This window comes from Stegostoma tigrinum, chromosome 2 (assembly GCF_030684315.1).
Source record: "Stegostoma tigrinum isolate sSteTig4 chromosome 2, sSteTig4.hap1, whole genome shotgun sequence".
NCBI lineage: Eukaryota > Metazoa > Chordata > Chondrichthyes > Orectolobiformes > Stegostomatidae > Stegostoma > Stegostoma tigrinum.
This window is the reverse complement of record NC_081355.1, coordinates 130636308-130663299: the sequence shown is the minus strand read 5'-3', so window position 1 is coordinate 130663299 and position 26992 is coordinate 130636308. Positions and strand designations below refer to the sequence as shown.

General features: G+C 42.5%; 1 protein-coding gene across 13 annotated transcripts in view; it reads right to left on the bottom strand.

Annotated features, from left to right (window-relative positions):
- The window catches only part of LOC125463889 (cAMP-responsive element modulator-like), a 148512-nt gene that overhangs the window by 26404 nt on the left and 95116 nt on the right, over positions 1–26992 (bottom strand). For 12 of the 13 annotated variants that reach the window (XM_059639355.1, XM_048555680.2, XM_048555689.2 and 9 more), the window contains 2 exons: positions 25193–25335; positions 22612–22800 (listed from right to left, as the gene is read on the bottom strand). In XM_059639355.1, coding sequence (XP_059495338.1) covers positions 22612–22800; positions 25193–25335 — 332 coding nt within the window. Of the gene's footprint in view, positions 1–6669; positions 6778–22611; positions 22801–25192; positions 25336–26992 lie in introns of those variants that run through there. The other variant, XM_059639385.1, reaches the window with a different exon arrangement.

Genomic DNA, 26992 nt, shown 5'->3' with positions numbered 1-26992 from the left:
CGGTCCGCCTCCCCCTCTCTCCCTATTTATTCCAGTTCCCTCCCCCCATCCCCCTCTCTGATGAAGGGTCTAGGCCCGAAACGTCAGCTTTTGTGCTCCTGAGATGCTGCTTGGCCTGCTGTGTTCGTCCAGCCTCACATTTTATTATCTTGCTATCCTTACCTGGTCTGGCCTACATGTGATTCCAGACCCACAGCAATGTGGAAGACCTTAAACTACCAGACAGGCAAGAAATGCTGCCTCACCAGCGACGCCCTCATCCCGTGAATGAATAATACAAAAACTACAGGGCACAAAATGAATGCTTATTCTAAGTATGTAGCATTAAATATGTTATTTGGCTTTTCAATCTGTCGTTATGATGGCTTGTACAGGTCTTTTAAAAAACCTCACTGTTGTTTTAACAGACACAACTACAATGCAGAAATATTTGTTAAAACACACCTGTGAGAGACACTTCAAATTGATGGTCATCTTTCAAAGCCCAGGCTCTTATTATAGTAGATGCTGCCAAGAATGGACACATTAAGGGATGGTTTACATCACAGGATGGTTTAGGAGGGTCATAGTAAGTGAGTGCCAAAAGGACAGTGAATGCTGTAAATCAGGATCAAAAACAGAAGTTGCTGTAAAAGCACAGCAAGTCTGGCGGCATCTGTGAAGAAAAGACTCAGAGTTAACATTTCTGGTCTGGTGACCCTACATCAGAACTTTTTTTTGAGGAAGGGTTACTGCACCCAAAACGTTAACTCTGATTTATTTCTTCATAGATGTTGCCAGACCTGCTGAGTTTTTTCAGCAACTTCTGTTTTTGTACATAGTAAGTGAGACCATAGTTTGAGAAGGAATTGAATGAGGGCCCTCTTCTATGTTAATCCATTATGATCAAACGTGTGGCTGTTAAACATGAGCCAAGGATTCACTTTACTAGAAAGAGCCACAAACTAAATAGGGTATAACTGATATGCCAGATTTTACTCACGAGGTAAAAAGGAGTAAGGGAGGAAAGCTGCATTGTAAACCCTGAGGAACTCAGTTAAGGCATCTATATGTTTATTGCAAATTTAGTAAAATATGACAAGAAATCTCACTGAGCTTCATGACAAGAATCCATCCATGAAGCCGGATGTAACTTGCACTTAGTCAAAAGAGAGTAAGAATATTCAGTCACAAAAATCTACAGCACAGCAAAAGGCCTTCAGCCCACTGAGGCTGAGACAGTCATCTACATAGAATAATTTTTGGATGTTAACACGTTATATTCGATATCTTTTCAAAAGAATTTGAGATTAATGCTTTGTTAATGAGGGTGCTTTGGATCAAGTGCCAGCCATGGCTTAGTTGGTAGCACTCAAGAGGTGAAACACCATGTGGGTTCAAGTACCTCTTCAGGGCTTGAGTACAAAAAAAAACTAGATTGTCACTACATTCTAGTACTGAGAATGGTGCACTGATCAAGGTCTTCACCTTCTGGATGAGACACAAAATCAAGTCCCTGTTGTCTTCCCAGCTGAATGTGAATGATCCCCTAGCATCAATTACAAGTGCAGCACTGATGTTAGCCTCAGTGTCTCAGCTAAAAATGTATCATTTGATGATTCCACATTCTCATCTACATGTGATAACGTCATGCACCTCTTGTTCTCAAGAATCTGTCCTCCTTTGTTTTAAAAATATTCAAGGACCCTGCTTCCACTGCCTTTTGAAGAAGGAAGTTCCAAAGGCTCACAACTTCTATGCAAAATAATTTCTTTTTATCTCAATCTTAAAAGGACAACCTCTTACTTTGGATCAAGAAACCCTAGCTCTGGCCTTTCCTTGAAGACTAAACACTTCCACATCTACCCGAGATCTTACGTACTTCAAGCAAATCACCTCTTACAAATTCCAATGGATACAGGGCTAAACTGTCCTACTCTTTTCCGTAACACAACCCATCCAGTCCATGTGTTAGTCAGATAAACTTTCTATTAACTGCTTCCGACACTGCTACACCCTTCCTTAAATAAGGAGAGTTGGTTGAGTACTAGCAGCAAATTTAACAATCATGCCTTTGATTGCTTCATCCAAGTAATTTATCTAAGTTGGAAAACACAGAGGCCCCACCACTGAAGACACATTTGGGGGCTCAATCCTGGAGTGTGATGAAATACTGTACATCTTTCTTTCCAAATATAGCTCCAAAAACACCAAGGGAGGTTGATATTACCAAGAAAAGTATATGTAAGATTTAGGGAGCTAAAACTAGACAGGGCCCGTGAGAAATAAAAAGAAAGCAGGAAAGAACTCAAGCAGAGAATTAGGAGAGCAAGAAGGGCCATGAAATGACCTTGCAAGTAGGTTTAAAGAGAATCCCAAGGCATCCTATACATACATTTAAAATACTAGTATAACTTAGGGAGAAGGTACGACAACTCAAGGATAAAGAAGGGAACTAGTGTCTAGAGGCACAGGATATGGGTGAGATCCTAAATAAGTACTTTGTGACGGTATTCACCCAGGAGAAGGATATGGAGGATAGTGAGATTGTGTGCAGCATGCTACTACGTTATGGCATTTTGAGATCAAGAAATAAGTGGTGTTGGCTCTCTTGAAGAGCATTAAGTCCCCGGGACCGGGTGGTATCTACCCTAGGTTATTGAGAAAGGCAAGCGAGGAGATTGCTTGGGCCTTGGCCAAGATCTTTGTATCCTCACTAGCCTCTGGCGAGGTCCTGAAGGACTGATGAGCAGCCAATGTTGTTCCTCTGTTCGAGAAAGAAAATAGGGATAATTCAGGAAACTATAGACCAGTGAATCTCACATCAGTGGTTGGGACACTGTTGGAAAGAATTCTTAGAGATAAGACTTACGTGCATTTACAAAAGCATGGCCTAATTAGGGACAGTCAGCATGACTTTGTGCAGGGCAGGTCACGTCTTACTAACTTGATTGCATTTTTCAAGAAAGTGACAAAGATGATAGATGAGGGTAGAGCAGTGGATATTGTCTACATGGATTTTCGTAAAGCTTTTGACAAGGTCCCTCCCGGTAGGTTCTTCCGGCGGATTAAGATACATGGGATCCACGGTGATGTGGCAACATGGATTCAGAATTGGCTTGCCCACAGAAGACATAGGGTAGTGGAGGAAGGGTATTTTTCTGGCTAGCAGTCCGTGACTAGTGGTGTTCCATAGGGATCCATACAGGGACATCTGATTTTTGTGATATATATAAATGCCCTGTGTGAAAATGTAGATAGATGGGTTAGTAAGTTTGCACAATAATACAAAGATCAGTAGAGCTGTGAATAGTTTAGAAAGTTGTCAAAGGACATAGTGGGACATAGATCAGTTGCAGATATGAGTGGAGAAATGGCAGATGGAGTTTCATCCAGGTAAATGTGAGGTGCTGCACTTTGAGAAATCAAATGTTAATGGCAGGAACCTAAATGATCTTGGGGTTCAAGGCATTTGATAAGGTTCTCCATGGTAGGCTCATTCAGAAGGTCAAGAGGAATGGGATACAGGGGAACTTAGCTGTCTGGATACAGAATTGGCTGACCAACAGAAGACAGCGAGTGGTAGTAGAAGGAAAATATTCTGCCTGGAAGTCAGTGGTGAGTGGTGTTCCACAGGGCTCTGTCCTTCGGCCTCTACTGTTTGTAATTTTTATTAATGACTTGGATGAAGGGATTGAAGGATGGGTCAGCAAGTTTGCAGACAACACGAAGGTTGGAGGTGTCGTTGACAGTATAGAGGGCTGTTGTAGGCTGCAGCGGGACATTGACAGGATGCAGAGATGGGCTGAGAGGTGGCAGATGGAGTTCAACCTGGATAAATGCGAGGTGATGCATTTTGGAAGGTCGAATTTGAAAACTGAGTACAGGATTAAGGATAGGATTCTTGGCAGTGTGGAGGAACAGAGGGATCTTGGTGTGCAGATACATAGATCCCTTAAAATGGCCACCCAAGTGGATAGAGTTGTTAAGAAAGCATATGGCGTTTTGGCTTTCATTAACAGGGGGATTGAGTTTAAGAGTCGTGAGATCTTGTTGCAGCTCTATAAAACTTTGGTTAGACTGCACTTGGAATACTGTGTCCAGTTCTGGTCGCCCTATTATAAGAAAGATGTGGATGCTTTGGACAGGGTTCAGAGGAGGTTTACCAGGATGCTGCCTGGACTGGAGGGCTTATCTTATGAAGAGAGGTTGACTGAGCTCGGACTCTTTTCATTGGAGAAAAAGAGGAGGAGAGGGGGTCTAATTGAGGTATACAAGATAATGAGAGGCATAGATAGAGTTGATAGCCAGAGACTATTTCCCAGGGCAGAAAAGGCTAACACGAGGAGTCACAGTTTTAAGCTGGTTGGAGGAAAGTATAGAGGGGATGTCAGAGGCGGGTTCTTTACACAGAGAGTTGTGAGAGCATGGAATGCATTGCCAGCAGCAGTTGTGGAAGCAAGGTCATTGGGGACATTTAAGAGACTGCTGGACATGCATATGGTCACAGAAATTTGAGGGCGCATACATGAGGATCAATGGTCGGCACAACATCGTGGGCTGAAGGGCCTGTTCTGTGCTGTACTGTTCTATGCTCTATGTTCTAAATCCACCACTCTCTGCAAGCAGCCACACAAGTAGATAGGGTGGTAGGAGGGTGCAGAAGTGGTTTACTAGGATGTTGTCTGCATGAGAGGGTATGAGCTACAGAGAGAGGCTAGAAATATTTGGGTTGTTTCTTCTGGAGTGACGGAACTGAGGGGAGACTTGATAGAAGTCTGTAATATTATGGGATGTATTGATAGGGTTGAAGATCAAATCTTTTTCCTAGAGTTGAAACGTCTAATACTCGGGGGCGTACATTTAACGTGAGAGGGGGAAAAGTTCAAAGGAGATGTGAGGGGTAAGTTTTTTTAAACAGAGAGTGGTAGGAGTCTAGAACACGCTGTCAGGGGTAGTGGTGAAGGCACTTACGATAGATATGTTTAGGGGACTTTTAGATAGGTTCATAAATATGTAAGGAATGGAGGACTCAGGGCAGATAGAAGGAATTAGTTTAATTTGGTGTCATGTTCGGCACAACACTGTGGGCCGAAGGGACTGTTCCTGTGCTGTACTGTTCTATGTTCTATGTCAATGCAAGGAGAAAGCAGGACACTTTATCCACACCCCATCTGCCACCTTAAACCTTTACTGTCTGCATCATCTACATTGTGAAATCAGTGGATAACATCTGCAAGATTCATTGCACCCATTTGCCAAGTATCCTTCAACTGCGCCTTCCAAATCACTTATACCTGAAGGGACAAGGATAACGCGTTCATGGGAAAGGCACCATCTGCAGGCTACCCATCAAGTTTCACACCATCTTGACCTAAGAATGCATTGCTGTTTCTTCTCTGTACAGAGCCAAAAACCCAAATCTCATTTTCAATAAGGCCTATAGGTACTCCTACGTCTTGGAGGTTGCATTAGTTCAAGATGACAGCCACTATCACCTTCTCAGGGCACTAAGAGAAGGGCAATAAATGGTAGCCTTGCAGTCTCTCTGCCATTCTACAAACAATTATGAGAAAAACCTCCACTAAATTTACTAAGTCACAGAACAACTTAACTCAGGAACATTTCCTATCACTACTATACTGAAGGAGTTCAAAGAAAAGGCCCCATTACCACTTTAAACTCAGGATTATTGTTAGAACAATCAAGAAAAAGGATCTCACGCACATTATTTAAACACTGATTGCTTTAACAGAAGTGACAATTAAGGAAGAGAAAACCTTAAAGTAAAATTGGTTAAACTTTACATAAAATATGAAAATATATGCCAAACTGCAGAAATACTTCATTTCCAGTTTCGTAACAGTGGAACAAACATCTTTGTGGTTTTAACAATTTTGGCAAAACACTATAGCAACACGCAAAATAAGTTTGTGTTCTAGTCAGACGTCAGTAAGTGCCTCCTTTTCTTTTGAATATTTACATTTCCTCATTGACACTATATTCCAGGAAATCTAATGACGTCAGCAAGCTAAACTCAACAGGGTGTGAATCTACCATGTAAAACACACAGAAAGGAGGGAAAGTGCAACATCAAATTCTTCATTAAAGCTACGGCTTAGAGATTATTGCATATCTGATATTTAGTTAACTCACAGCACAAGAAAATCATGCTTCTTTAAATTAATTTATTAAAAACATACATATATACAGAGTTTAATAAGGTAGCTTGCTCTTCCAGAATGTGTCATTTGTTTAACATGTAAATTGAAAGTTAACTGGTACAGCAGAAAGCCTTTACAACAAAATGCAAAATACTGCATGAAATTTAAAACTTGAGCTATCTTCTAGGGAACAAACAACAAATGGAGCCTGATATAATATCAGGCATATTACCTTACATTTGTACCCAATTAGAATGTTTCCTGTGACATAGGAAAAATACGACAAAACTGAACAAATTACACTTATCATTTTCACCCATTTATACTAATCTGCAACATAACAAAAACAGTAAACTAAATAAGAAATAATTTCAGCTAAATGTTAATTCATCAAAATGCATGTAGGCACTGCCAAAACTGAATCCTGAACATGTAAGTTTATCTATTTATTGAAATATTCAAAATTGATAAGTTCCTTTTGTATATACACACACAAAATGTTTTGCGTCTTTTGCTGTCACTTTACCTGTTTCTGTATCATTCTGTGTCACAGCCATGTCTAACCCTTCACAGACTGCTTATCTCTCTCCACCCATTCTACACGAAAGGCTCTTAAGCAACATGCTTTTATAGGATTACAATAAGAAACAATGACATCATAGTGACATCAATGCCTTATAACAACAGGTTCCTAACTGGATATTTCCTACACTGCACATGTCACAAATAATAATTTGTAAATGTAGGATTTAATAACTTTCATTGTACTTTCATGATTTAATAGCTATTTTTAAGAAGGCAAAGTATGCCTACAAACTGAAAATTTAGCTTCAATACAATAAACATTAAAATGGCTTTTACTCACACATAATTGTAGCTTTCTAAGCAAACAAAATGCTTTGAATAAATCTTGGCTATTATGAAGTAAAGGGATTGTTGGATTAATATTGCTAATTTTCTGTTTAGCATTTAACAGTTTTCCAAAATTTTCCACAGACAAAAAACGGATTGCCATTCGCCTCCATATGACAGAAAAATATATTTGTTTAAGTTGAAGGAAAGTCTGATATTTCTACCAACCATAAAATATATATGTTTGAGACTTCTTCCTCTCAGAACAGCTCCTTTGATGCTAACTGCAGTTTCATTCTTTTTAGCATGTTCTGAATAAGGACTTCCTTAAGTCTTGATTGACTAAGGAGTAAATCAAGACTTAAGGAAAATATGCACTACAGTTGTAAAGCATGGAAACAGGCCCATTGGTCCAACTCATCTGCACCAACTATATATCCTAAATTAATCTAGTCCCATTCGCCAGCATTTGGCCCACATCCATCTAAACCCTTCCTATTCATATACCCATCCAGATGCTTTCTAAAATGTTGTAATTACACCAGCCTCCACCACCCCCTGTAGCAGTTCGTTTCACACATGCACCACCTTCTGCACAAAAAAGTTGCCCCTTACATCCTTTCTTTATCTTTCCCCTCTCACCTTTCAGTTTTGGATTCCCCTACCCTGGGAAAAGTACCTTAGTAATTTACCCTAGTTGAAAAAGAATCTTGGGCTCCAAGAACTAGCCTCAGCACTAACTAGTTCCAGTACAGCTACAAGATAATAAAATGTGAGGCTGGATGAACACAGCAGGTCAAGCAGCATCTCAGGAGCACAAAAGCTGACGTTTCGGGCCTAGACCCTTCATCAGAGAGGGGGATGGGGAGAGGGAACTGGAATAAATAGGGAGAGAGGGGGAGGCGGACCGAAGATGGACAGTAAAGAAGATAGGTGGAGAGAGTGTAGGTGGGGAGGTAGGGAGGGGATAGGTCAGTCCAGGGAAGACGGACAGGTCAAGGAGGTGGGATGAGGTTAGTAGGTAGATGGGGGTGCGGCTTGGGGTGGGAGGAAGGGATGGGTGAGAGGAAGAACCGGTTAGGGAGGCAGAGACAGGTTGGGCTGGTTTTGGGATGCAGTGGGTGGGGGGGGAAGAGCTGGGCTGGTTGTGTGGTGCAGTGGGGGGAGGGGACGAACTGGGCTGGTTTAGGGATGCAGTAGGGGAAGGGGAGATTTTGAAACTGGTGAAGTCCACATTGATACCATATGGCTGCAGGGTTCCCAGGCGGAATATGAGTTGCTGTTCCTGCAACCTTCGGTGGCATCATTGTGGCACTGCAGGAGGCCCATGATGGACATGTCATCTAGAGAATGGGAGGGGGAGTGGAAATGGTTTGCGACTGGGAGGTGCAGTTGTTTGTTGCGAACTGAGCGGAGGTGTTCTGCAAAGCCGTCCCCAAGCCTCCTTGCCACAATGATGCCACCCGAAGGTTGCAGGAACAGCAACTCATATTCCGCCTGGGAACCCTGCAGCCATATGGTATCAATGTGGATGCCACAATGATGCCACCCGAAGGTTGCAGGAACAGCAACTCATATTCCGCCTGGGAACCCTGCAGCCATATGGTATCAATGTGGATGCCACAATGATGCCACCTGAAGGTTGCAGGAACGGCAACTCATATTCCGCCTGGGAGCCCTGCAGCCATATGGTATCAATGTGGATGCCACAATGATGCCACCCGAAGGTTGCAGGAACAGCAACTCATATTCCGCCTGGGAACCCTGCAGCCATATGGTATCAATGTGGACTTCACCAGTTTCAAAATCTCCCCTTCCCCTACTGCATCCCTAAACCAGCACAGTTCGTCCCCTCCCCCCACTGCACCACACAACCAGCCCAGCTCTTCCCCCCCCACCCACTGCATCCCAAAACCAGTCCAACCTGTCTCTGCCTCCCTAACCCGTTCTTCCTCTCACCCATCCCTTCCTCCCACCCCAAGCCGCACCCCCAGCTACCTACTAACCTCATCCCACCTCCTTGACCTGTCCGTCTTCCCTGGACTGACCTATCCCCTCCCTACCTCCCCACCTACACTCTCTCCACCTATCTTCTTTACTCTCCATCTTCGGTCCGCCTCCCCCTCTCTCACTATTTATTCCAGTTCCCTCTCCCCATCCCCCTCTCTGATGAAGGGTCTAGGCCCGAAACGTCAGCTTTTGTTGCTCCTGAGATGCTGCTTGGCCTGCTGTGTTCATCCAGCCTCACATTTTATTATCTTGGAATTCTCCAGCATCTGCAGTTCCCATTACCCCAGTACAGCTACAGCACTGGCATCTATGTAAAAATGCCCAGGTATGACTTGCCTACTAAAAACAGAACAAATTCAATCTAACCAATTACTGCACTGTCAGTCATTTCTCAATCTTCACAATGAAAGAGGGAGTCTTCTATAATGACTCTTCTATCAAGTTGCTATCTACTATCCTCTATTATAAGTGACCAGAAGACACAGGAGCAGATATAGACCCTTTGAGTCTGCTGTCATTCAATGAGATTGTGGCTAATTTCTAATAATCCTCAATTCCTTTCCTGCCTTTTCCTCATAATTCTAAATTCCCAAAATGATCAGAAATTGGTTAGTCTCAGCTTTGAGTATGCTTAATGACCCAGCTACAACAGCCTTCTTTTGTAATGAATACCACAGATTCATCCTTCACAGATGCTGTTTACTGGGTGCCAGCTGTTGCTTTTCTTCATGTATGAGTCAAAGCAAGGAGAGTTGATAATGTATTTGTTGATGGTAGGAAGTGCAGTCAAGTTTGATTCTGCCCTGGCCTGATTTTTCAGCAATGGCCAAAAGAAAATAAAACTTGGCGTTAAATTGAGCCTTACATGGCCATTAACATTCCCAACCATTTAGCAACCAAAAATTCATAAATAATCTGCATATACCAAGTACCCATAAGCAACAATGTAGGAATAACCGAACCTTTTTTAAAATTAGTGATATTGTTTGAAGGAAAGTAATTGGCCTAAGATGCAGTGGGAACTCTCCTGCATTTTGTGCAAATAGTGCCATGTGATTTTCTTTTAAAAACATTCCAACAATGCAGCACACTCCCTAGGTACTACTCTGGAGAATCGTCAGCCATGAGGTTTGCTCTCCAGTTTTTGGAATGAGATGAGCATTCATAACCTTCTGATTCAAAGGTGAATGTACTAATGAGCTGAGGAATGGCCGATGGAGTTTCATTTAGACAAATGATCAGAGCAATAGATAAAGTGGACAGCCAGAGACTTTTTCCTAGGGTGGAGATAGCTATTACGAGGGAGCATAGTTTTAAAGTGAGTGGAGGTAGGTATAAGGGAGGTGTCAGAGGTAGGTTCTTTATTCAGAGAGTGGTCAGGGTGTGGAATGCATTGCCAGAGAGGGTAGTGGAGTTGGCCTCATTAGGGGCATTTAAGCAGCTATTAGATAGGCATATGGATGATAGCATAAGGTAGGGGGAGGGTAGGTTTAGGGTAAAAGTTCAGCACAACATTGTGGGCCAAAGGAACAGTACTGTTCTACGTTGTATGTTCGAAATGTGAGGTACTTCATTTTGATAAGGCAAATCAGAGCAGCATATTTAATGTTAAAGTCCTGGGAGTGTTGCTGAACATAGAGACCTTGGAGTGCACGTTGACAGTTCCTTGAAAGTGGAGTTCCAGGTAGATAGGATAGCGAAGGTGTTTGGCATGCTTGCCTTTATTGGTCAGTGCAGTGAGCATAGATATTGGGTGGGGGGAGTCATGTTGACGCTGTAAGGGGCACTTGTTAGGCCTCTTTTGGAAAACTGTATGCAATTCTGGTCTCCCTGCTATAGGAAGGACATTGTAAGACTGGAAAGGGTTCAGGAAAGGGGTTGGAGGGCTTTAGCCACAGGGAGAAGCTGAATAGGCTGGGGCTATTCTCCCTGGAGTGTCGGAGGCTGATGGGTGATCTATATAGAGGTTTATAAAGTCATGCGGGCATGGGTAAATAGACAAGGTCTTTTCCCTGGGGTGGGGGAGTCAAAAATTAGAGGGTATAGGTTCAAGGGGACAGGGAAAAGATTTAAAAGGGACCAAAGGGGCAACATTTTCTTGCAGAGGACGGTGCATGTAAGGAATCCTAGAGTAGGTGATGGCTTAGTGGCATTATCACTAGACTTTTAATCCAGAAACCCAGCTGATGTTCTGGGGAACCAGGGTTCGAATCCCACCACGGCACATGGTGGAACTTGAATTTAAAAAAAAAATTCTGGAATCTACTTATCACCATGAAATCATTGCTGATTGTCGGAAAAACCCATCTTGTTCATTAATGTCCTTTAGGGGACAAGATCTGCCATCCTCACCTGGTCTGGCTTACATGTGACTCCAGACCCACCCACAGCAATGTGCGTGACTCTCAACTGCCCAGTGAAATAGCCTAGCAAGCCATTCAGATGTACCAATCGCTACAAAGTCTCAAAGAAATGAAACTGGATGGATCACCTGGCATTGACCTAGGCACTGGAAAAGCCAACGGCAGAAACAGCCCTGTTGAACCTGCAAAGTCCTCCTCACTAATATGTGGGGGTTAGTGCCAAAATTGGGAGAGCTGTCTCACAGACTAGTCAAGCAACAGGCTGATACAGCCATATTCACAGCATCATACCTTACAGACGATGCGTCAGACACCACAATCACCATCCCCAGATATGTCTTGTCCCACCAGCAGGACAAACCCAGCAGAGGTGGTGGCACAGTGGTAAACAGTCAGGAGGGTGTTGCTCTAGGAGTCCTCAACCAGACCCCATGAAATTTCATGGCTTCAGGTTAAACGTGGCTGATTACCATGTACCGTTCTTCCTCAGCTGATGAATCTGTACTCCTCCATATTGCAAACCACTAAGAGGAAGCACCGAGGATGCACTGGCACAAAATGTACTCTGGGTGGGGGATTTCAATGTCCACTACCAAGAGTGGCTCAGTAGCAGTACTAATGATCGAGCTGGTCGGGTCTTAAAGGACATAGCTGCTAGACTGGGCGTGTGGCAGGTGGTGAGGGAACCAACAAGAGGGAAAAACATACTTGACCTCATCCTTATCAATCTGCCAGCTGCAGTGGCATTTGTCCATGATAGTATCGGTAAGAGTGACCATCGTGCAGCCCTTGTGGAGACAAAGAACTGCCTTCACATTGAGAACAGCCTCCGTCATGTTGTGTGGCACTATCACCGTGCTAAATGGGACATACTTCACATAGATCTAGCAACTCAAGGCTGGGCATCCATGAGGTGCAGTGGGCCATCAATTGTACTCCAGCACAATCTGTAACCTCATGGCCCAGCATATCACCCACTCAAACATCACCATCAAGCCAGGGGATCAAACCTGGTGCAATGGAAAGTGCAGGAGGGCATGCCAGGAGCAGGACCAGGCATACCTGAAGATGAGGTATCAACCTGGTGACGCCACTGAACAGTGCAAGGAGCAAATGATCGACAAGCTAAACAATCCCACAACCAATGGATAAGATCTAAGCTCTATAGCCCTGCCACATCCAGTCGTGAATGATGGTGAACAAGTAAACAATTCACTGGAGGAACAGGTTCCACATATATCCCCATCTTCAATGACAGAAGAGCCCAGCACATCAGTGCAAAAGATAAGGCTGAAGCATTTGCAGCAATCCTCAGCCAGAAGTGCTGAGTGGATGATCTATCTCGGTCTCGTCCAGCGATCCCCAGCATTACAGATAATCTTCAGCTAATTCAATTCACTCCATATGATATCAAGAAACGGTTGGCAACACTGGATACTGCAAAGGCTACGGGTCCTGACAACATTGCAGCAATAGTTCTGAAGACTTGTACTCCAGAAATTGTCGCTCCCCTAGCCAAGCTGTTCCAGTGCACTTACAACTCTGGTATCTACACGACAATGTGGAAAATTGCCCAAGTATGTCCAATTCAACCCGGCCAATTACCGACCCATTCGTCTGCTCTCGATCATCAGTAAAGTGATGCAAGGTGTCATCAACAGTGACATCAAGCAGCACCTGCTCAGTGACACCCAGTTTGGGTTCTGCCAAGGCCACTCAGCTCATGATCTCATTACAGCCTTGGTTCAAACATGGACAAAGAGCTGAATTCCAGAGGTGAGGTGAGAGTGACAGCCCTTGATATCAAGGCAGCATCAAGGAGACTCAGCAAAACTGGTATCAATGGATATCAGGGGCAAATTCTCCAGTGGTTGGAGTTATACCTGACATATAGGAGGATGGTTGTAGTTGTGGAGGTCAATCATCTCAGCTCCACGACATCTCTGCAGAAGTTCCTCAGGGTGGTGTCTTTGGCCCAACCATCTTCAGCTGCTTCATCAACAACCTTCCCTCCTTCATAAGGTCAGAAGTGGGGATGTTCGCCAATGATTACACAACATTCAGCACCATTAGTGACTCCTCAGATACTGAAGCAGTCCACGTCAACATGTAACAAGATCTGGACAATATGGGCTAAATGCTGACAAGTAGGACTAGATTTATCTCGGATATTTTGTTGGCCTGGATGAGGTGGACTGAAGTGTCTGTTTCCATGCTGTACATTTCTATCACTACTGTCTGAGCACAGTTACAATTAATATCCGTGTGCGCAAATTTGAAAGCACCTTGTCAATCTATGTAGACATAGCAGTTGCAATTACTTTACAGGGAAATGTATATTTGAGATTTGGCAGAGAAGGTCTATACAGCCTACTGGACTCACACTTGCCCACAACCCAGAGTTCTGACAGGAAATTTGAAATTGGGAAATTATAAAGGAAAGTTTGCTTTTTATTACATCATTTGATCACATATAGACTCTTTTCTCCAACTGAAGATTATGATCAGATCTTTAACTATGACTTCCTCTGCGTCCACGTTGGAAATGGGAAAATGTGAAATATGAAGCAGAAAGAATGAACTTTGATCGCTGCTGAAACTTTGAAACATACCATACCATGTATAAACAAATTGAAGAGACTTGAAGAAGAAATTTGGTTTGAGTAGTTGAGCAACAAGAAATTATAGCACAGTGATAATGCCACTGGACTTGGAATCCAGCAGCTCAGCTTAGTGCTTTGGGGGAATGAGTTCAGATCCCATCATTGCAGCTACTGGAATTTAAATTCAGTTAATGAATAAATCTACGTTAGAAAGCTAGCCTCGGTGATGGTGACTGTCAATTGTAAAAACCTTTTTGTTCACTAATGTCTTTTCGGGAAAGAAATTTGCTTTTCATGCCTGCAAAGCAAGTCAGACAAACATATTACCCCAGATCCACAACAATGTGGCTGATTCTGATTTGCTCTGTGAAACAGTCCAGTGAACTATTCTGTTCATGGGAAATTAGGAACGAACAACAAATGCTTGCCTTGCAAATGACAACTCCAAGCCATGAAAGCTAAATTAGGAAAATCAGTATACAGGATACTTTAGAAACACAGATGGTAGGAGCTGGAGGAGGCCAGTGAGGCCTTCAAGCCTGCTCTGCCATCTTTCGTGATCATGGCTGATCATCCAACTCAATGATCTAATCCTGTTTTCTCCCCATAAACTTTGATCTCATTCACCCAAAGTGCTATATCTAGTGGCCTCTTGAATACATTCAATGTTTTGGCATCAACTACTTCCTGTGGTAACGAATTCCACAGACTCACTACTCTCTGGGTGAAGAAATGTCTCCGCATCTCCGTCCTAAATTGTCCACCCCAAATCCACATACTGTGACACACTCACCATCGGGAACATCCAGTCTGCATCTACCCTGTCCAGTCCTGTTAGAATTTTACAAGTCTCTATGAGATAACCCCCTCATTCATTTGAACTCTAGCAAAAATAATTCCAACCTTGTTGGGCCGAAGGACCTGTTTCCACACTGTAGGGATTCTATGACATCTTCTATGATATCCAATTTCTCCTTATGCATCAAACCCGCCATCCATGGAATCAGCTTGATAAATCTTCGCTGCACTCCCTCAGGAGCAAGAGCATCCTTCCTCAGAGAAGGAGACCAAAACTGCAAACAATATTCAAGGTGTGGCATCACCAAGGCCCTGAAAAACTGCAACGTTATTGACAGGGCCCTCAGTCAGGTCTGACCCATCTCCCGTACTTCTGCCCTCATCCCTTCTTTTCCCTCCCGCAACAGCGATATGGTTGCCCTTGTCCTCATCTACCATCCCACAAGCATCCACATCCAGAAGATCATCAGACGCCATTCCCACCACCTCTAGCAAGATGCCTCCACCAGACACATATTCCCCTCCCCTCCCTTGTCCACCTTCCACAGGGACCATTCCCTCAGGACATCCTGGTCCATTCTTCCTTCACCCCCATCATCTCCCCACAGCCCTATGGCACCTTCCCCTGTAACCGGCAAAGGTACAACACCTGGACATTTACCTGCTCTCTCCAAGAGCCCAAACATACCTTCCAGGTGAAGCAACACTTAACCTGCACTTCCAAGAATCAAGTCTACTGCATTCGCTGCTCACAATGTGGTCTCCTCTACACTGGGGAAATGAAAGGGAAACTTGGCGACCGCTTTGCAGAACATCTACGTTCTGCTAGCAAAAAAACCTCGAACTACCTGTTGTCTGACAGTTCAATGCAGCACCTTGCTCCCTGGTCAACATCTGTGTCTCTGGCTTGCTACAGTGTTCCAGTGAAGCCCAGCGAAAGCTGGAGGAACAACACCTCATTTTCCACTTGGGGACCCTACAGCCCTCCGGACTCAATACTGAGTTCAATAATTTTACGGCCTAACCTCTCCCATGTCCCTGCCCCCCCACCCCGCACACCAAGCCTTGGTACCACATAGCCTGCCACTACACACCCCGTGTTGTTAATCACTAACAGTCCCCATTAACAACTATTCACCCTCCCGGCCTGATTGTTAGCAACTCCTTTGTCTGTCTAAATGTCTTTCTCTCTCTTTGGGCTCTATCTTATCGTTTACTCCCTAACTCATCCACCTCCCTATTTTCTGCATATAAATTGACATTTTCCAAGCCACTGTCAGTTCTGAGGAAGGATCACCCATCCCGAAACATTAACTCTTTTTTCCCTGCCACAGATGCTGCCAGACCTGCTGAGCTTTTCCAGCATCTTTGTTTTTGTTCTTGATTCACAGCATCCGCAGCTCTTTTGGTTTTTATCAATTACCTTGCCTCGATTATAAAATCACAAGATCCTGATTGCATAAATATTTAGCACTATTTCAGACACCACAAATAATGAAAAGTCCATGTGTAGCAAGGCATGAACAACATCCAGGGATGGGCTGATAAGTAGCAAGATACGTTCATGCTACACAAGTGCAAGACAATGACTGTTTCCAACAAGAGAGAATTAAATTTGTTATCCACAGCTGGTGTACTGTGATCAGCTATGGGGCTCTTATCTAAGGAAAGATCATCATCTTTGGCTGCACATAAGGGTTGAGGATGACATACTTCTCACATTTCGTTGGGCATGTTGTGTTTATTTAGAGAGGCTTTCTGGGTGTCATTGTACTATTTCTTCTGCCCTCCAAATGAATGCTTACCATTCTGGAGGTCAGAGTGGAGCACTTGTTTAGGGAGTCTTGTATCAGGCATGTGGGCAATGTGGTCCACCCATTGCAACAGATACTGACCTGGGAGTCGATGTTCATGTTGGTATGCCAATCCTGCCAGTGGATTTGCAAGATTTTGTAAAGGCAGCTTGGTGATAACTCACAAAGGATTTGAGGTGTCTGCTGTATCTGGTCCATGTTTCTGATGCATACGGGAGGTTGGGGACCACGGCTGCTCATAGCTTGGTGTTATTTTTGAGGTCTCAGATTTGGAATATTCTATTCCTCAGGCATCCAAAAACTTCAGGCACACACTAAAGTCAATGTTGGATTTCACCCCCAATGGCCCATGTTGTCCAGGGACTTAGCATGGACTCTGATGGTCGTGGGATATTACTGTGTAGCAGCAGTGGTCTACTGGAGAACCTTCGTTCTCCGTATATTTAGTCTGAGATCTGTTCTCTTCCATCGTACAGTGGATGAACATAAAAACATATAAAATAGGTGCAGGAGTAGGCTATTTGGCCCTTTGAGCCTGCACCACCATTCAATACAATCATGGCTGATCATGCAATTTCTGTATCTCCCCAAACCCCTTGATCCCTTTAGCTCAAGGGCCATGTTCAACTCCCTCTTGAATATATCTAATTAACTGATGCCAACAACTTCCCGTGGGGGAATTACACAAGATCACAACTGATTGAAGAAATTCTTCTCATCTCAGTCTTGAATGGCTTACCCTTTATTCTGAAACTGTGACCCCTTTTTGTGGACTTCCCCCAACATTGGGAACATACTTCCCGTTCCTAGCTGTCTAGTCCCATCAGGACTTCATGTTTGTGATACCCCTCATTCTTCTAAATTCCAATGAATGGTCTGTAGCTTGGCCTCTGAGTGTGTACACAAATAGCTGTCCTCTGCGTACTGCTGCTCGATGACAGAGTTGGGGTGGTCTTCTTTCTGGCTTGGAAGTGTTGAAGGTTGAACGGTTTGCTACTCATTCTGTAGGTTAGATCCACTCTGGCAGTGAGCTTTATGGAGATGGGTTGGGGTGTTGCAGCAAGGAAGATGCACAAGAGGTTGGTGCCATGATGCAGCATTGCATGACCCCATTTTGCACTCATATTTGGTCTAGAAAGATATACACTGCCTCCAACGGCAGTTTATGACTTTAGGTAGACTGGACCCGCACTCATTGAATACAGAAGGATGAGAGATGACCTTATTGAAACATGCATTCTTCTTCTGAAGATGGGTCTCTAGACCTGAAATGTTAAGTTTGCTTATCTCCAAACATCTGCCAGACCTAGAGAGTTTTCCAACAATTTCTTTCATTTTATTTCCAGTATCTGCAGTTATTTGGGCTTTTTCTTAAGAGTACTTGACAAAGTTATTGTGCCTTTTGGAAGAGTCTGGGGCCAGAGGCTATAATTGCAGAATAAGGGGTCTCTCAAAAGCCAGATGGAAGAGAAATTTCTTCTGAGGGTACTGAATCTGTGGAATTCTTAATCTGATAAGGCTGAGATAGAGATTTTTTTTAAAAATCAGTAAGGACCATATGGGGGGGAAGAAGGCAGCAAAGTAGAGTTGAGGATTGTTAGATCAGCTACGATCTCAGTAGAATTGATAAGCTGAATGGTCTACTTTTGTTTCTATGTCTTATAGTCTTAAACCATCTCCGTTTGATATTAAATGGCCAGTGCCATCACTGAATTTTGCACCATCAACATCCCAGGGGTTACCATGGACCAGAAACTGTTAGGGATCATAAATACCATGATGACAACAGCAGGTCTGAAGCTGGGAATTCAGAGGCAAGTAACTCAACTCCCAACTCTGCAATGTAGGATTGAATTAGTTTTCAATAACTAAATATTGACTTGATTAAGCAAGTGAGGAATTAAATCATATACTTCTTAATTATAGTTAGTTGTGTTTTCTGGAGAGGAGATAGCAAAATGGTACAGGTTTATAACAATGTTTATGTTCTGTTTGCTGTTTTATGGTTTAGGCTTTGTAAATGTAGGCTAAAATGTGAAAATGCTTAAAGGGCTTTTACTCAAAGTCACAGCTTTATTTTAAAATGGTTTAGTTTTGTATTGCACCTATGGGTACATACGTATGTAAAACGGAATTCAGTTCTGTAATGTGTTTTATAGCCTTGTAGATGTTTTGGTCTCTTAGGGTGTATCATCATGACACATTTGGGATGATCAATCACAAGAAGCTAAGGTTACATACTCTGAGCGCTCTGAAACACACACTAAGTTGGCCAATCAGTAATTATTTTGTGCTTATGACAAACTTAATTTCCATAACTTGTGAAAACATTTTTTTACCCAGAATTGTTCTCATAACTAAACTTTTACATTAGCATTAACGAAGTCTATAAACGGAATTAACCACAGTCTTACAACTAAAGTTAAAGCAAACCACAAAACATTACAGCAAAGGCTATCCATTATCTAAAGCAGAAACGGCAAGAGTACGATCTCTTATTGCCAGATGGGTGCAAATCCAACAATACACAAGCTCAATTTTCATTCAGGACAAAGCAGAATGCTTGATTTGCACCCCATCCAGCACCTTCATTCACTTCTTCCACCACCAATGCACCATGGCCACAATATATAGCTGTCGACAAAATACACTACAACAAATCACCACTGTTCCTTTGGCAGTATTCTCCAAACCTGAGACTTCTACCACCTAGATGGGCACGGGCACCAGACGCATGGGAGCACCAACGCCAGTTCCCTTGAAGCCATTTATCATCCTGACTTGGAACCAAAAGCTTGGACTTCTACGATCACGGTTTCAAAAACCTCAAACTCCGTTCCCAAAGCACTGTTGTTTTATAGAGACTACATAGTCTACAATGGCTCACGGCAGCAGCTTACTACTACCTTCTCCAGTCCAATGAGCAGTGAGCAAATACTGCCCTCATCACTGATACACATATACCTCTCACTTTCTTGTAATTTCATGTACCCCTCTCCATTTCTCCAAACATTACATATCTCTCTTTACCTCTGCTAACATAATTAGAAATCTCTATCTAAATAAATAACAAACCTTATTGCAAATACATTTAAGAAAATTGTAAAGCATTGGAGAAAATGTAATGAGCATCTTGCTCTAAATCTGTGATATTACCCTTTAGAAATTCATGGCTAATAATAGAACTTAGAACATAACAGCACAGTACAGGTCCTTCGGCCTTCGATGTTGTGCCGACCTGTCATACCAATCTGAAGCCCATCTAACCTACACTATTCCATGTACGTCCACATGATTATTCAATGACTACTTGAATGTACCTAAAGTTGGCGAATCTACTACCGTTGCAGGCAAAGCATTCCATTCCCTTACTACTCACTGAGTCAAGAAACTACCTGACATCTGTCCTAGATCTTTCACCCTCAATTTAAAGCTGTGCCCCCTCGTGCTCGCCGTCACCATCCTAGGAAAAAGGCTCTCCCTATCCACCCTATCTAACCCTCTGATTATTTTATATGTCTCAATTAAGTCATCTCTCAGCCTTCTTGTCTCTAACAAAAACAGCCTCAAGTCCCTCAGCCATTCCTCGTAAGACCTTCCCTCCATACCAGGCAACATCCTAGTAAATCTCCTCTGCACCCTTTCCAAAGTTTCCACATCCTTCTTATAATGCAGTGACCAGAACTGTACGCAATACTCCAAGTGCGGCCACACCAGAGTTTTGTACAGCTGCGGCATAACCTCGTGGTTCGGGAACTCGATCCCTCTATTAATAAAAGCTAAAACACTGTATGCCTTCTTAACAGCCCTGTCAACCTGGGTGGCAATTTTCAAGGATCTGTGTACATGGACACTGAGATCTCTCTGCTCATCTACACTACCAAGAATCTTACCATTAGCCCAGTACTTTGCATTCCGGTTACTCCTACCAAAGTGCATCACCTCACACTTGTCCGCATTAAACTCCATTTGCCACCTCTCAGCCCAGCTCTGCAGCTTAGCTATGTCTCTCTGTAACCTACAACATCCTTCTTCACTATCCACAACTCCACCAACCTTGGTGTCATCTGCAAATTTACTAACCCATCCTTCTACGCCCTCATCCAGGTCATTTATAAAAATGACAAACAGCAGTGGACCCGACACCGACCCTTGCGGTACACCACTAGTAACTGTTCTCCAGGATGAACATTTTCCATTAACCACCACCCTCTGTCATCTTTCAGCAAGCCAATTTCCGATCCAAACTGCTATATCTCCCACAATCCCATTCCTCTGCATTTTGTACAATAGCCTACTGTGGGGAACCTTATCGAACGCCTTGCTGAAATCCATATACACCACATCAACCGGTTTACTCTCATCTACCTGTTTGGTCACCTTCTCAAAGAACTCAATAAGGTTTGTGAGGCACGACCTACCCTTCACAAAACCGTGCTGACTATCCCTAATCAAATTGTTCTTATCTAGATGATTATAAATCCTATCCCTTATAACCTTTTCCAACACTTTACCAACAACTGAGGTAAGGCTCACCAGTCTATAATTACCAGGGTTGTTTCTACTCCCCTTCTTGAACAGGGGAACCACATTTGCTATCCTCCAGTCGTCTGGCACTATTGCTGTAGACAATGACGAGTTAAAGATCAATGCCAAAGGCTCGGCAATCTCCTCCATAGCTTCCCAGAGGATCCTAGGATAAATCCCATCCAGTAGGGGACTTATCTATCTTCACCCTCTGAAGGATTTCTAATACCTCTTCCTTGTGAACCTCAATCCCACCTAGTCTAGAAGCCTGTATCTCAGTATTCTCCTCGACAACATTGTTGTTTTCCAGAGTGAATACTGTCAAAAAATATTCATTTAGTGCTTCCCCTATCTCCTGTGTCTCCACACACAACTTCCCACTACTATCCTTGATTGGCCCTAATCTTAGTCTTGTCATTCTTTTATTCCTTATATACACCTATAGAAAGCCTTAGGGTATACCTATAGAAAGCCTTAGGGTTTACCCTGATCCTATCCGCCAACGACTTCTCATGTCTCCTCCTGGCTCTTCTGAGTTCTCTCTTTAGGTCTTTCCTGGCTACCTCGTAGCCCTCAAGTGCCCTAACTGAGCCTTTACATCTCATCCTAACATAAGCCTTCTTCTTCCTCTTGACCAGAGATTCCACCTCCTTCGTAAACCACAGCTCCCGCACTCTTCAGCTTCCTTCCTGCCTGACAGGTACATACTTATCTCAGACACACAGGAGCTTTTCCTTGAATAAGCTCCACATTTCTAATGTGCCCATCCCCTGCAGTTTCCTTCTCCATCCTATGCTCCCTAAATCTTGCCTAATCTCATTGTAATTGCCTTTCCCCCAGCTATAACTCTTGCCCAGTGGTATAAACCTATTCCTTTCCATCACTAAAGTAAACATAACAGAATTGTGATCGCTATCACCAAAGTGCTCACCTACTTCCAAATCACCACCTGGCCGGGCTCAAGAATTATGGAATTATTTATATAATTGAAGCCAACTGTTGAATCTAGTGGCAAATATTGAGCATAAAAGTCCATATTGAGCATTGTAGGCTGTAAAATTGCATAATTTTAAAAGCTATCTTCATTTTCTTCAAACTAATCACACAAAGCATGCATGGTAATCACAAAAGAGCTTCAGGATATGATTGATCTCCTTCAGATTGGTTTCCAGTCATTCCAGTGAGACAAATAAACTTGCTCAAATTTATCCAGGGCAGAAAATTCAAAGGAATTTAAATTTTGGTCTTCTACTACCATGCTTTACTGAAGTTTTACTGTTAAGTTGGCTTTAAGACGACATTACATAGACATAAAATCAAATAAATTATTTGGCATGTTCTATTTTTCTAAATTACAGCAATATTGAATGTTTGCAGGTTTTGGAAAAAAATGGTTTTTTCCTTTGAACTTTCAGCTCTTAACAAAATCCTTTGTTACTTTCATACTTTTCTTCAAAAACTGCTGCCACATCATCGTGTCAAGTAATTCTACTTTACTTACCTTGGACGACAACTTGACTGCCTGGAACAAAAAACTGTTGTGTCCCATCACTTGACTGTGCAGCATATTGGACAATGGTTGCCCCAGGCTGGGGTGTTCCAGCATTTGTCATTGTAAGTGTCTGTAGTCCCTGTACCCCATCAGCTCCAGGGTTTGCAATCTGGATAGTTCCACCTTGAGCGATTGCAACTACAAAAAGAACAGATAAATGAAAATGCCAGATAAATTACAGAACCCATTTTAAAATCAAATCTTGATCATTTTAAATGACAGTTTTTCATTTCAGCAATGCAAAGTTAATGACAGTCTGACACTGTTCCTCTAGTACTGCTTTAGAATTTAGAAGTGAAACTATAATCTTTATAAAATAAAGATTTAACACTTAAATGCATGGAAAAGTTTGGAAAGTGCATATTTACATGTTGAAAGTCACCATTATGACCATGATTGTCATTAGGAGTTTTTTTTTTGTTTGGGATACCAGGTCATGTCTAATTTTAAAAATTATTTTTAAAGAAATATAATGCAATCATGAAAGACCAAATATGACTGGTTATGTAAGAGAGATAGTAGGAACTGCAGATGCTGGAGAATCTGAGATAACAGGTGTAGAGCAGGATCAACCCAGAAGGCCAAGCAGCATCAGAGGAGCAGGAAGGCTGACGTTTCGGGCCTAGACCCTTCTTCAGAAATCTTCTTTAGAAGGACTCAATTCTTCAGTCAAGGTGATTTGTCTATTAAAGGGGATTATTGTAAATGACCTCATTGATTGTTCAGCATGCCTCAAATACAACTGTCTATTGCAGAAGCCACTATGACATACTGGATGCTGAGAATTCCCTAAGTAAGTGAGAACAAGTCTGGCAAGTTCAGCTTATCGCATGCTTCTAAGGACCTCCATGTATGACACCAGGCACTATCAAAGTTCATGCTCTATGAGCACAAGCCACATATAGCCCATGCCCATGGGCAGTGACATCCAAAGTACGACTCTCATTCAAAAGCTTCAGCAAGAAAACTTTGCACTCAAGGACATGGACTGAGGTCATGAACTGGACCATGCTGCATTGCCAAACTGTTCGCTGGCTCTATTAATACTGACTCGCTTTGACCCTATCTGGAAGCCAAAAGTATTCCTGCCTTGCCTTTGCCCTTCAGCCAAAGCTATCCAGTTCAGAGTACTGCTGTATCTCCATATCATTTTGTGCAGACCCAAACTCAGGAAGTTTGTCAGGATTCTCATGTCTCAGTTATGTCAAGATAGAGAGGTTTTGCTCAGGGGAGTCCTGGTACATTAAGTCATGGGGAACCTCCGATATTCATCCAAGGGCTTGGATATGGACAGTCAGATGCTTGGGACAGTGTGAGTCAGGTTATTCTCATTTGGGAGTGAGGACTCGAATGTCTGGCAGTGCACCACCTTTGTTTTTGCACTGTTATAGCATGTTTTCCTCTTGGAATGAGACACAACCAGATATTAAGCAGGAATGATAACTGTTACTTTTATTGCAGATGGGGAGACGTTTCAAGCAGTTGCAATGGCACAGCATGAGCCATGGTAGGAGGTATCAAGTAGTAGAAATGTGAGGCATCAGACAAAATATGGTGCTACTTACATTGGCAGAGTGAGGATGGTTACTGACCTTCATATATTGCTGTACATTCCTCCAGATGACTGAGATTAATCCTTGTGGCAACCTTGGATAAGATTGGCATGGTCTGCTGTTGTGGCCTTCACTGAGGGAAGAGAATGCCCAGCATCTGCTTCACTCTGCCTAGAAGTACATCCAAGTCCCTGGCTGGAAAAGAGGTGCCAATTTACCCCCTTCTGCCATACCTGGGGCAGCAAAGGTCAGGAACTATACAGAGCAGCTCTGGATTAACATGTACATCTGGCGGCACAATGGGCATTTAAAAATGACGCCAGGGCTGTCACTCCATCCCGGTATATCTTGACAGTGGCAAGTTGGTCCAGTGATGGCAAGTAGTAGAATGAGGGCTAGAATCAGACAAGGAGGGCAGCACAGGGTGGGGAAGGTAGTTGGAGATGAGCTTGATGAGGTACCGTGAGAAACCTTGCTAGGCCTTGCAGAAGGAAACCCTCAGGGAAACTTGACATAACTGACAGCAAAGGAAAGTAAGACTCCACTCTGTTTTTTTTCCCTTTAGCAATACAACTCTGAAGCTAGGCAGCAAAAGTCAGTAGATCATGATCAAGGAAAGCATCAGAATGCTAACATGGTCTCAGCTGATGGATACACACAACATCTCTGGTAAGATATCGAACAGTAATCTAATTTTAGCTCTCAACTGGTCACACCATTGAAGATATTGCAACTGAGTTCAACTCACTATATACAAAGCAAGAGATGAACGGAAGAACTCTACATCTTGTATGGCTTACTATCCAGTAGAGCAAGGAAGATTACTCTCATTAAGACTGCAACATTTTAACTAACAAATATGCTGAAAAATGTTAGTGCATCACAGTAAAATAGCTAATATTTAGTTGAAGTGAATATTTAAGGTCACTAATGCCAGCATCAATTAAATAATAAACATAACTTAAAATATTACATACTGTATTGGCCAGTACTGGTCTGATAGATAGATGTTGGCACTGCCATTGTAGTGATAGCAGCTGTTGCTCCCTCTTCCTCTGATTTTTCTTCATCAATCTTTGGAACACCAGGTGCATCAGAAGATAATTCATTTAGGATTTTTCTGAAATAATACAACCTAAGTTCAGCTTATTGTGATATAAAAAAGACAATTTCAAATGTAATTTTCCTACGTAATTATCATTTTGGTACTTGGTTCTTTTACAATATTTTCAAATTGCAATTTTCTGAATAAGCCAAAATTAATGACTACATGCACAATGCCAGTAAGTGAATATGGTTAAGAGCCCCAATATTTCATTGAGAGATCAAAAATGATTCAAGTGTTTAAAAATGTATCTCAGAGTCTCTTGCTATCATGTCTTAGGAGGTAACGATAATATTATGTCCAAAACAAAAGTCCTTTCAGAAAACAAATGGAAGTTCCCTTAAACATGACGATTCTTACCAGGTTTTGAACAGCAGCTGTAAAAAAAAAAGACCTCAATCAACTTTAAAAATGTATCAAGCCCAAATCAAATGAATTAGTCCCTAGCATTTACATGGTTGAGAACTGCAGAACATAGAACATTACAGCACAGTACAGGCCCTTCGGCCCTCGATGTTGTGCCGACCTGTCATACCGATCTCAAGCCCATCTAACCTACACTATTCCATGTACGCCCATATGCTTATCCAATGACGACTTAAATGTACCTAAAGTTGGCGAATCTAGTACCGTTGCAGGCAAAGCGTTCCATTCCCTTGCTGCTCTCTGAGTAAAGAAGATGTCCACATGAGATTGTTCACAAGCCCTTCTAGCTTATAAGATTTTAAGTCTCATAAACTGCAAGTAAGTCCTCCACAAAAGAGAATAGGGATGCTCATGGAGTCTCTTTCATCCTTAGTTGCCTGACTGCCCACCAGTAGCCTCATGTAGATGTGAAATGTTGTGTAGTTTTATGAGGAAAGATGACTTCGAAAAAACATCACTAGCCATCTAATTTCATCTTTACACGTAACAAAACATTTTGGCAACTGACATGTAAGGCACCTGTTTTAGACATATCATTTATTTAATACTAACAAATGGGATTATTTGAAATAGTGAATAAAAATTACAGATCTAACTCAATCTTAAGTATTGCTTTATTGATGAATTTTCCTCCACTAGAGTCAGAATAAGCTATTCATTCACACTTACACAGTGCTCCTATGCTTTTGCAATTCCTTGAATAATCAAGTAATCCATGTCTGCATGAATTTAGGCCAGCACTGGCTTGGGATGATAACAACAACAACCTGTAGCTATTTGGGGTCTTTATAGTAAATATAGTAAAGCACTCCAAAGACACTTACAGGACAAACAAAATTTAACAAAGGATTTTATAAGGAGACAGTTGATCAGGTTAAAAGGTTGGTCAAAAATGAAGATTTTAAGGAGATGATTAAATTAGAACAGGAAAGAAAGGCACAACCAACAATGGTAGGGTTTTTAAAAAATTGCGATTGTGAATTGAAGGAGTGAAGCGGTCTTAGGGGATAATAGGGCTGGAAAAGCTTGTAGAGATAAGGAAGGGCACGGGGAGATTTTGAAATAACAATGCTAAAATCAAATTGTTACTAAACTGAAAACCATGAACGGCCCACAACATAACGGTGATGTTTTAAGGGAACAGTGTGTATGGTAGAATAAAAGTACTGGAAATCTAAGAGTTTGAACTTACAACAGGTGCAAAACGGAAGGCAGGCAAAAAAGGCTTTGGAATAGCTTTTACTTG